General features: G+C 36.9%; 1 protein-coding gene across 2 annotated transcripts in view; it reads right to left on the bottom strand.

Moving 5' to 3' along the window:
* Positions 1-3,211: 3,211 nt before the first annotated feature.
* LOC113099048 (enhancer of polycomb homolog 1-like) overlaps positions 3,212-12,872 on the bottom strand; it is a 34,609-nt gene continuing 24,948 nt past the window's right edge. For both annotated transcript variants that reach the window (XM_026264097.1, XM_026264096.1), the window contains exons 8-14: positions 12,355-12,444; positions 11,891-12,039; positions 11,433-11,809; positions 6,884-6,990; positions 6,665-6,803; positions 6,252-6,573; positions 3,212-4,793 (exon numbers count right to left, since the gene is read on the bottom strand). In XM_026264097.1, the coding sequence (XP_026119882.1) occupies positions 4,721-4,793; positions 6,252-6,573; positions 6,665-6,803; positions 6,884-6,990; positions 11,433-11,809; positions 11,891-12,039; positions 12,355-12,444 (1,257 nt within the window). In that variant the 3' untranslated portion in view covers positions 3,212-4,720. The remainder of the gene's footprint in view (positions 4,794-6,251; positions 6,574-6,664; positions 6,804-6,883; positions 6,991-11,432; positions 11,810-11,890; positions 12,040-12,354; positions 12,445-12,872) is intronic.

Below are 12,872 nucleotides of genomic sequence, written 5' to 3'. Positions count from 1 at the left end.
GTCCAGTGTTCCACGACCGGGACGAAAACCACACTGTTCCTCCTGGATCCGAGGTTCCACTATCGGCCGAATTCTCCTCTCCAGTACCCTGGCATAGACTTTCCCAGGGAGGCTGAGAAAATATTTCTATTTTAAATAAATACTGTTCTTTCACATTTTCAATTAATCAAAATAACAGTTTCTTGAACACCAATCAGCATATTAGAATGATTTCCAAAGGAGCATGTGACACTAAAGACTGGAGTAACAATGCTAAAAATCCAGCTTTGCCATTACAGAAAAAAACTTAATTAAATCCCCTATAAAATATCTGAAATTACAAAGCATTTAATTAAAATAGTGTTTCACAGTGTAACTGTTTTCTTTCAAAAACATTCAAAATTCAATAAAGAAACATTCCAAAAATAAATTAATGAGTTAAAAAGAGTTTTAGGTGGTAGTGTATGCTGTATCTAAAATATAGAACAGCTCTAGTCGAGCCATTTTCACATCACCGCTTCCAGGAACCAGCCTTACAGTGAAAACTGATGAGCTGTGGCTTTTTCTTAGAACCCAAACGATAACAAACACTACATCTCTCTCTCCAGAAGGAAATACTTATTAAAAACCTCTTGTTCTGTTCAACCAGACCTCTGTTTCTCCTTGAAGCCCAACACACACACACACACACACACACACCACTTTGCATCTTTGATCCTGGCCTCTTGTTGGCTCATCACGTTTTCCTCCTCGGATCAAAGCGCACGTTGAGAGACTTGGACAGAGTCCATCGCACACAAGCAGTCAATAAACATTTCCAGCACTTACTCCTCCGCTCTGCCAGAAGATGACACCGGAGTCCTCCGGAATATTCACCTTTAACTATCTCTGTCAAATCAGGACGAGTTCTCACCACTGATCTATATATATAACTATATTCTATGTTATAGATCAGTGGTTCTCACTCTAATAAAATCTGCTCATGACCAATGTTAGCAGGATTTTATTATGGAGTTGCTTTTCCTGTACTATAATAGGATTATTAAAGACCCATTCACCAAGAACGATAACTAGGACGAGCCGTTGAATTATTATAAAATAATGCACACTCGAGTTGGCGATGCGGCATTTGTCATTTGTCACAAGTCATTTGTATCCAATTATCTGCTATATTTATATACACTACTGTCTATATATAAAACCACACACAGAATATTTCCATGTTATTTATGACCGTATCTTAGGTATATCATACTTGCAGGGATATTTCAGAAAACTTAGTGGAGCAACCTCATCTCAGGATGGAGGACAACATGTCCAGTTGTCCATCATCAGCAATATGCACAGAGCTTCAGACTATTTCACTCTCTCCTTCATCCTGACATTCATACTCACCAATCAATCACATCTGAGGAATGAAAAATAAAGTCTAAAGCTGCAGAGCATCATTAAACCTCAACCTAAACACTCAAACGATTTTTAAATATGTTACTATGGTAACAGGCGACTTCAGTTTTCTCAGCTGAGGTCGATGAAAACAATATTTGGCTTTCTGGCACGCAGAGAGATGATTTGGCATTCATATTGAAATTCAGCCTGCTAGATTTCTGAAAAAAAAAAAAAAAAAAAAAAAAATATATATATATATATATATATATATATATATATATATATATATATATATATATATATATATATATATATATCTATACACAACAGAACAGAGTAAGAGATGGAATGCAAAAATGCAGCAAGAGCTGACAGATTGCAGTGTGTACAATGTTTTCCTCACAAGATGAAAATCAATCCCCTACTGCGTTCATACACATTCCAGACATTAGATTTATAAGAGGACAGTTTCTCTAGCTGCGAGATCACATAGAGAGATCATTTCAAATAGAACACAGAATGCCATTCACAAACCCATTCATGACACACTGGAGCTATTTCTGACATAAACAGGATGTTCAACCTGAAACTGAATGAGACTGGATTTTATTAATTAGGAGTTGATATGAAAAAAAAAAAAAAATGAAAGGGGAAGTTGGCCTTCTGTATAGTTTAGCTTTCATAGGGGTATATTTGTTATGTCATGTCGACTTCACCTGCCACAAAAGATAGTCAGAAGAAAAGAGAAACTGAAAATGTAATTGCCATGGAGGAATTAATGCATGAACTTTGTCAATTCTAACGTTTCACAGTTTGCTAAGCACACATCCTTGCACCGTGATCCGGTCTTGTGGCATGTGTGTAAACTGGGAATATCGAAGATCTTTAAATGTGCAAACACTGGAACCATCAGTCTGAGAACTTTACAGATTTAATCATTTCAATTAAAGTGCTGCAAAACGAACTATTCTTCCTAAAATCTTTGGCAACCATTTTTGTGAATGTATTGTTTATTTTAAATTATTAAAACCAGGGATATTATATAGGGATACTTCTACAGTACACTCAATTTCTTGTAAAGCTTGTATTTTCGTTTTAAGAATTTATATGAAATGTTTAATTCATGGTGCTTAGTATTAGAAGCGGTCACGTTTGTCTAACAGGGCTTCTGTTACAGCATCATTTCCTCTGGAAAATCATTTTGAGTTTTAAATAAAAAAAATACATCTGCAAACAATGGACAGGCCTAATATCTAGATGACGCGAGGAACATCCTATTACTCAGAAATCTTGCTTATTTTTAACCCAACACCAAGATTTAAAATCTGCCAGATTTAGAGTATTCTTTATAAATCTTTAGAGAATCTCTTAACACCAAAAATAAAATAAATAAAGCCATGACAATAGGGCTACATGTATATCATTATTAAATACATATATGGTTTAGATTAATTAGGATTTGAGAAATCTCTATTGCGCACCCTGGCTGCATTCATTTTATAGATACAGTAAAACAATTTATACGGTGAAACATTTGTTTTAATATGTATTGAGTTCTGGGATGCAAAGCTGTATTTTCAGTCTTCAGTGTCACATGATCCTTCAGAAATCATGAAAATAGGATTTTACTTTTAGATTTCTTTTAAAAAAGGCATTTCTGCATGATGAAAATCTTCCGTAGCACAATAAATGTCTTTGACACCAGTGTAATACATCCCTGCTAAATAAAAGTATAAATTCTCAGAAATTCGGTCACTTGTTCACACAATAAAAACTCAACTCATTAGTTCACATATAATAACCTGGGCTTTATTGTCTGATTCATGTTTGAATTGTCACATCTTTTTTTTTTTTTCTTATTCAATATTTTTTCTTTATATTTTTTTTGCCTCCATCCAGATCAGACTAGAAAACCCCTGGAGGAGGATGATTCAGTTCAGCCAGTGGACTGGGCATCGGAGATCCCAGCTCCGCACAAGTGTGCACCGCAGGACCGCGGTCTTGAGCCGGAGCATCCTCTTCACAGAAGAGACTGAGCAGGACATTCCCAAAGGAAGGCACAACCTTTAACTTGTGGGTTTTTTTCAGGCCTTGAAGTAGTCCAGAGTCTGCTGGATTAATGCGTTTAGAGAAGAAGGCCAAGGAGATGACGTTCATTTGGCATCCGCTTGTTTTCTGCTTCTTGGTATTGGATGATGACATTAAACCGGAATGATGACTTGGATGGGCGTTTATCGGCTGTTGCGCGTGACGTTCAGCAACAAAATATGAAGTCTTCCATTAACAAAGCGCTAAAGACGCTTCACCACAAGAACAGGAAAAAAAAAAGAAAAAAAAAAGAAAAGAAAAACTAAACAACAAATGCAAAACAAGATACAAAAATAACTATAATATAAAAACGGGGACAAACCAAACAGTTTGCATCATATGAAAAAACAAACTGAATTTATACAAAAAGCAGCAATATATATATAAAAAAAACAACAACAAAAAAACCATAGTGCTTAGTTGACTGGAAGCATTGGAAGCTCCCAAAGTGAAGACTTCATCCCTTGTTTGTCTTTGTTATTTTTGGGATGATAACAAATGGAAGATTCCTATAACCAACCCCCTGAATTTTTCCCTCCCATTAACCCCTGAACCTAAAGGGCATCGAACCCCAACACGTCCCATTCCTCACAGAAGAGGAGGGGAAAATGAATAAGAATAATGATAAATAAAAAAAACGTAGGGGAAAAAAAAAATGGCATGATACCATCAATGTTCAATCCGTTCGAACGCGAAAACGGGGAAATTTAGGAACTGGCAGCTACCTAAACACTTACAACACCACAGGAAACAACTGAGGGACACAGTGTACGAAATAAAAGAAAATAACCAACATAAAAAAAGAAAAGAAAATCATTGTAAACACAGCACAATAAATAGGTAGAACAGCAGGTTTCCTCACCATGCACATGACTATTCACACACTCGACGTTTACCTCACACACTCCCCCTCATTCACCATTTACTCTTTTTGATTCCCCAAGTGCAAAACATCAACTCAACAGTTCTGTATTCAAGTAGCGTATATACAAGGGTGATGATGGTGGTGGGATTTTACAAATATGTAGTTTCTGTACATCAAATATTAGCCATATTCATAATTGACATCACTTCTCTTAACTGAAACAAAGTATATTTAAAAAAATAAAATAAAAAGTCACAGGGGCAAAAATAAAGAAACAAGAGATGAGATTTTCTGTCACACGTTAAGACAGTCGCTGTGGAAACCTGCTGTCCTTTTGCTTCCTCGAACCCAATTGGTGCACAGCACCAGAAGAAAAAAAGGACGCCCAGGCAGCGGTCACTACGTCACCTCCATGGCCACTGTGTTCTCTGCTATACTGTTGAGGGTCTGCTTTTCCTGCTCGCGATTCTCCCTGTAAACAAACATGTAACGGATCAGTAACCTGAGAAACAATCCCATAGAAAGTGACTTGTATATACTTGCACAACTCATGCAACGTTTCCAACATTGCACATTCAGGTGCATGCAATGATGAGAGCGGTAAAGCAACCACAGATGTTTAGATTTTTGTGAACAATGATTTTTTTTTTACAATTTTTTCAGTGAGCAGATTTATAATTTTCTTGCATTATTTTTCATTAATATCTAATCAAATTTAAAAAGACTTAAATCTTACACTGAGGTGGAGTCTGAAGTCATTTTTCATGCTTTTAAGTTTTTTTTTTTTTAAGACCTGGATATTGTTGTAACAATATTTGCAAAACCAAAGCATACACACAAAATACACTGCTACTATTGCTATTTGCCAAATATGAATTAATTTACTGCCACTAAATACAGTTAACACTTAATGTTACTGTTGCTAAATGTGGTTTAAAAACATTGCAAAAAAAGCTGCATGTTGTTTGTAGAAACTAAATATTTGCGAGAAAAAAAACCCAAACAATTAAAAACAGTACTTGATTGTCACTGCTTATCGTTTGCTGAATATAGCAAAACTTGCAAAAACACTGGACAGTTACTGTTAAAATACAATTTAATGATATGATTATTATTTTATTATTATTATTTTTTTTTACACAAAACAAAGCTTGATTAAAGCTTTGTACTAAATGTGTTAACATTGACCACAAAACCAGTCTTGTTAATTATTCAAAATTGAGATTTATTGATTATCTGAAAGCTGAATAAATAAGCTTTCCATTGATCGGACAATATTTGAAAATCTTGAATCTGAGGGTGCAAAAAATATCTAAATATTGAGAAAATCGCCTTTAAAGTTGTCCTAATGAAATCTTAGCAGTCCATATTACTAAGCAAGAATTTAGTTTTGATATTCACAGTAGGAAATGTACTAAATATCTCCATGGAACATTAGCTTTACTTAACATTCTAATGATTTTTGGCATGAAAGAAAAATCAATTTTGACCCATGCAATGTTTTTTTTTTGGCTATTGCTACAAATATACCCCAGAGACTTAAGACTGCTTTTGTGGTCCAGGGTCAGAGAGTTAAAAAAAAAAAAAAAAACTCAAAATATTCTGTATTGTTATAACAAATGATGCAAACAAAAATGATGCTGATTGCAAACTAAATGTATGCAATAAAACAAAAAACAAAACAACAGATTGCCACTGTTGGCTAAATACAGAAAATGTGCAAACAAATTTTGAATTACTAGATTATTACGGTTTGCTAAAAATAAAAATATTTCCAAACAAAAAGCTGGATTTTTAGTGTTATAAAAGCAACTATTTGCAAACAAACAAAAATAAAAGCTGCAGGATGTAGGGCTGGGCAATTTTTCTGATTTTATAGATTTTAATGTGGATTGTTACTAACTTCACACTTTATATATAAATCGTTTACCCAGTGTTGACTTTGGGGAGCTGACAGTTGCTGGCGGTGAGCTTCAAGGCAGTGGGTGGCACGTTGCTGAGACTTCTGGGAAGGTGACGGGCATTGAGACTGGCGATAGAGGGCGTGGTGACACTGAGTCGTAGGTTGTTGCCGATCAGGACCTGAGAGGTGGAGTTGGCTGTGTTGTTACCATGATTACCTATAGGGTTGTGGACCGTGTGGGCGGAGCTTGTGTTGGAGTTGCTAGTGGAGGACAGGAAGGTGGGCGGGGTAGCAGTCAATGTTGGTTGGCTAGAGGATGTGGCAGAGACGCTCAATCCCTTGTAAACTCCTGTAAAGCAAACAATAAATAGTTGAAAACAGTATTACTACAGGACTCAAGAGACAGAACTCAAAAGATTTAGCTTGTCCAGAACACAAACCTGAAGCTTGGACGACTCCGTTGACTCCACCTCCTACACCATCTTCTTTGACCTTTAGGGTCAAAAGCTGGTCAGAGGTCATGAGTGCAGAGGCGGCAAACTGGGCACTGACTGAGTCCACCGTCTTGGACACAAGAGACTAAGGACACAGCAGGAGAGTGTTACACAAGCCATCAGACTTGCAGACACGAGTGACACTTGTGTGTCTCCGTTACACACCTGACTCGAGCCGGTGTCATTGGCCTGTTGTTGTATCTGCTCCAGCTGCTGTTTCTGCATGAGGGCCAGCTGTTCTTGATGCTGCTGATACTGCTCAGCCGTGAACGCTGGAACACAAAACAGAAATATTATACATCTGACACCGAGTGAACTTCACAACATTTCTTGATCAATGAAAGAAACCAAAAATCTTAAAGAACACAACAAAAATTTGTAACAGTTGGGTGTTATGCATCACAGTAGGCATTTCTCAATGTCAAGAATACTTCCTTGACAGGACTGATCCTTCCAAGTCATTTCCTTCAGAGGCTAGGTGAGACTCCTCTTTCGCATACGGAGAACACGTAAATGGAACCGGCTAGCAAGTGCACGTAATTGCGTCACTATGTCAGTGAAAATGTCCGTTTGAATAATGTTGTGAATGGTATCATTAAATTACTTTGGACAACTTAACTAGTTATTTATAAAAGAAATGCCAATGATGCAACCAATTGTTAAATGACAGGTCCGGTTCAGTAAACCATTTATATTTGTATAATTTACAATATCAATACGGTGGTAATTTGTACTGGCATTTAAATGTGAAACTTTACTTATATTTACTACAGTTATAACAAATGTTTGGTAACGTAAATAAAAACAGTTAACACTCCGACTACGCTAACGTTCGATATTTTTTTAATTTTTGAACTAGATAGCAAAGCTGCACGCATAGGATTGTGGGTGATTTGAGAATGCGAAGAGCGCGAAGGATACACATGTGCATCCTTTCCTGTGTATGGGATATTCTTTGAACGAAGGACTCAGTCCTTGGTTGAAATTCCGAGGATCCTCGACATTGGAACAGTCCTTCGACGGATGTCGATGACATAGCATCCTCGAAATACTGGCTTCCGGGGATCCTTCCTTGACATTGAGAAACACCTAGTGTTTCCCATAGGTTTACAGCTTTTTATGGGGGTGAGAATTTTTTCCCCCCGACGCGCACGCTCTGTCTGCCGCTGGTGGGACCGTGCTCATCTGTAAAGGGCTCTATGAAATCGGTTTTATTTTTTCCTAAATTTGGATTCTACTTCTTGTCCCCTTGACAGTTTTTTTTACATTAATTAATAAAATTGTATTGAAATGTCGAAATTAAAATGTCACAATTTATTAAAAGTAAAAAAAAAAATGCTTATGGCCCTATTAAATGTTTTATTTTTCTCTCACCGTACGTTTCATTGTCACCAAATTCTGTTTAAGCATGTCTAATCAATTGAATGCATAAAACTACTATTGAAGTTTATTCTTAAAATAGCCTTTTTTTATGCATTTCATTTTTTTATGGTTATCAAATGAAGGCATATCACATTCATTTCTATGGAAGCATATGGGTAGCATTATTCAATTTGGCATGTAATATGCAAAATGACAATGCAATATGTAAAATGGCAATGCATTTCTGTATTTACATTTACATTTTCCAATACATTTGTGCAACGTTTGGTGCAAAATGAAAATGAAAATTAAATTACATAAGTTTAATTTGCCATTTCATACACCAGTTTTAATATGTAAAATGAATATTAATTTTAACGCTTTATAAGATGCAAAATTAAAATGAAAATGTATTACAGAAATGATTAGATAATTAGATATGTCTAACATGTTCAAGCAAAAACTGTGGCAAAATGATCATTTAAATGCTATTTTTCTTAAATGCATTAACACTCACAGTCAAGACACTTACGATTGCATTTTCATTCAATGTCCCGCAATGAATGTAGCAAAATTCAAAGTGCACATTGAAAATGCATTTCGAGCCGATCACATCTCCGCCCCCTCCCGCCCTGTCAATCAGTCCGTGAACAAGGCGGGGCTTACAGAAGGTCAAGAGACTCAAGTGAGAGAAAATGGACAAGATAGTTGACCCGTGTACGTTTTGATGATTTCGGTTTATGGCTTCAATATTTCATTCGCACTTGTGGGCGGAGCTGAAACGCTGCTTTCATCTGATTGGTCGAATCGCTCCGCTTTCAGCTATGTCTTTTTATTCTTTCAGGCAGAATAAGAGTCAGTGCAAGTGAAGCACTGTAATGTCTGAAACCACCGCTCACTGTTAATTAGCATAATATTTGAATCAGATGTAACTGGGCACATAATTTGTGCTGCTGAGACCTGCAAGAGACCCCGTTAAATTATTGTATGAATATTGTCCCACTGATAAATACAGTGCAAATAGTTCTGTCTCCTTTGGATAACAGTGAAGTGGAAATAAATATAGTTAAATTTATGAAATAAAATTAAATAGGATTTTTTGGGAAGGTAAGTCTGGCCAGTTATACAAGCAACACGAGTCAGATGAGTCTGAAGATCTGAGCTGAATTGGGTGAAAAATGTAAGTTCTAGTCTGTCAATTACTCTTCATAATAAATAATAATATTAAAGTTAACTGTATTTTTCGGTATAAGTTGCATCAGTCCAAAAATACGTCATGACGAGGAAAAAAACATATATAAATTGCACTGGACTATAAGTCGCATTTATTTAGGACCAAGAGAAAACATTACCGTCTACAGCCGCGAGAGGGCGCTCTGGGGTAGGCTACAGGAGCACTGAGCAGCATGAGCACTGAGCAGCATAGAGCTAATTTTACAATTTTTATTTAGAAATTTAACTATATTCATTTTTAAAATTATTTATTAATGTCACACACACACATACCTAGTGCCTTATGACTTAAAAGATGAGAGTGGTAAATGTTACAGACATGGAACTGTTCAGTCTATTATTTTTCAGTGGGACAATATTCATATACTACAACCTAGAAATAATTTGCAGGTCTTGACAGCACAAATTATGTGCCCAGCTACATCTGATTCAAATATTATGCTAATTAACAGTGAGCGGTGGTTTCAGACATTACAGTGCTTCACTTGCACTGACTCTTATTCTGCCTGAAAGAATAAAAAGACATAGCTGAAAGCGGAGCGATTCGACCAATCAGATGAAAGCAGCGTTTCAGCTCCGCCCACAAGTGCGAATGAAATATTCAAGCCATAAACCGAAAAATCAAAACGTACACGGACCATCTGTCTTGTCCATGTTCTCTCACTTGTATCCTCTTCTTGAGATTTGAGTCTCTTGACCTTCTGTAAGCCCCGCCTTGTTCACGGACTGATTGACAGGGCGGGAGGGGGCGGAGATGTGATCGGCTCGGAATGCATTTTCAATGTACTCATTGAATTTTGCTACATTCATTGCGGGACATTGAATGAAAATGCAATCGTAAGTATCTTGACTGTGAGTGTTAATGCATTTAAGAAAAATAGCATTTAAAGGATCATTTTGCCACAGTTTTTGCTTGAACATGTTAGACATATCTAATCATTTCTGTAATACATTTTCATTTTAATTTTGCAACTTATAAAGCGTTAAAATTAATATTCATTTTACATATTAAAACTGGTGTAGGAAATGGCAAATAAAAATTATGTAATTTAATTTTCATTTTGCACCAAACGTTGCACAAATGTATTGGAAAATGTAAATGTAAATACAGAAATGCATTGCCATTTTACATATTGCATTGTCATTTTGCATATTACATCCCAAATTGAATAATGCTACCCATATGCTTCCATACATTTCATTTATCTTTTAATTATTAAAAACAAAAAAAACAAATGCGATTTAATATTAAAACATGGAATACATATTTATTCATTAAATTAAGTTGTAATAATTTACTAGTAGTACTAATAGTATTATGTACATTCTACTGAACAATATCTCTGGCACAGTGTCTTCTGGCACAAGCGAATCCAAACTTATTTTGACGGGTTGCCATGAATACCTTTACATTCCTGTGTGATAAGAGGCTTTTATTTACTTAAATTAAATGGTAAAATGCTCATTAAATGATTCCTAGAGCAGTTTTGGAGAAGTAAATCTATTTATGTCTTCAGGGTCCATTTTAGTGTGCTTTCCATTCAAACTAGCTAAGAATAAACCAATCAAATCAATATATTCTCTAAATGTAATCCAGACCTTTTTAGTTACTGAAACAACAGCATTATAAAGGTTTCTCATCAAAAAAAGTAAAACAAGCGAGCTGCAGGCATGTAGATGATATTAAAAACTGGAAACAGGAGAATAGACTGCATCATTTGAAACACTGGGCTCTGAACGAGTTTCATTTAAGGCTGGACGCATTTAATGAGATTCGATGAAAAGCTGCAGCTGTGCTACTGATGAACATTTGCTTCTCCTGGTTTATTGCTTTCCTTTGTCAACGACGAGCCCAAAGATGCAATCGATTTGTCCACATTTAAATATTTTCTAATATGAAATTATTCACTGGTCAAGTTTTGGCAGACATTCATAGACTCTGTGGCTCTGTTAAAATCAAGAAGTTAATGTTATTGTGTCTGGTTCTGCAAAAAGCTCAGTCATGCTTTTGCATCAATGTGAACAAAACACTCTGAAAACATTGTTCTAAGCCGCTGATGCCCAAACGTTTTCCTCTGAACAGGCACAAATCAAACGTTTTTAAAACTTGTTCACTCACCTACTGCTGGTGGTCCCATGCTTGCTGTTCTGCCCAGTGTCCTGCCACCCGGCACTGCACCGCCCCTCATCAACCCCCTAAACGTTCTCCGTGACAGCGCATCCCCTGCACCTGATTGGCTGGTTAGCGTCCGTGGTTTAAAGTGCCTCCAGCGGCATGCTTTGATATTTCGGAGGATGTGCCTCAGGTCTGAATACGTGGTATGAGAGGAAGAGGAGGATGAGGACTGTGATGATGATGATGAAGATGAGGGACCGGTCTGGGAAGTGGTTTCCGGGTGGAGAGGGGAAGCAGGGAAGGAGAAGTCCGGCTCGGAATCAGTGTCTAGACTTTGGAATACTCCATTTAAATCCGAATAAGCTCGGTCCAGAAGAAACCTGAGGAACAGGTTAAATGTGATTAAATAAACACAAAGTACAATTCAAGAAGTCAGTGGGAATGAGATGGACTTGACTCACCTGCCGCCCCGTCCCAGCCGACGCCGTGCCAACCCGACACAGCGGTGGGGAATGGAGAGAGTGGTGAGGGAGTAACGAAACCGCGGGTCACATGACCCTCCTTCTGTGTCTCCAGACCAGGGCCAGTCGCCGCTCTGATCCAAACGGGGCTGTGGGAACAACACAAACTAAATGAGAATGTGACAGAATTGTACATGGAACTTAAAATACAGAGAAAAGGGTAAATGAAATACAGGGAACAATGGGCTGTGACTCTGTGAAAGTACTGGATACTTATTTGTCAATCATACAAATAATTAACAGACATCTTAAAAGGTACTGCTGCAGAACTAGCCTCTCAAGAGATTTGAAACCGCTGTAATGTCAGGATATGCTGACGTGGAGAGGAAAGAGGAAACGATGAAAGGGATGTGTAACAAAGGAAGTGCAAGTTATGAGATAGGAGGTCAGCGATCGACACCTACAGCGTGATAAACACATCCTGCTTTCCGCCTGAAGGCAAACGCTCCATCGGGCTCGTTCTCTTCCTCTGCCTCTGATGAACCAGAATGTATCTGCAACAGGAACAGGAAGTCTGTTATGCACGTATTTCATGAACACTGAAGTCTAAAGTTGGCAAAATAACATTATAAAATCGAATTAATTTAAATGTGAAGTTTCTGTGTACTAGTATTCAAATGTTCGGGGTCAGAGTATTTTCTTCAATTAATGCTTTCATTCAGTGAAGATGCATTAAATTAATCAAAAGTGACAAATGCATTTTTTTTCCTGAGCAGGATCATGTGACACTGAAGAGCTTTGCTTCACAGGAACAAAATAATAATATATAAAAATAGAAAATAGTTACTTTAAAATGTATCAACATTTCGCAACATAAATACAACAGTGTTAGTAAGCATAAGAGCGTGATATTGTTATTGGATTCTCAAACTTTGGAATGATATTGTAGCTCTGTGCTCAAATGAAGCCAGTTTAGTTGTTT

The sequence above is a fragment of the Carassius auratus genome, unplaced genomic scaffold, assembly GCF_003368295.1.
Source record: "Carassius auratus strain Wakin unplaced genomic scaffold, ASM336829v1 scaf_tig00216849, whole genome shotgun sequence".
NCBI lineage: Eukaryota > Metazoa > Chordata > Actinopteri > Cypriniformes > Cyprinidae > Carassius > Carassius auratus.
This window is presented reverse-complemented; position numbering and strand designations above follow the sequence as displayed.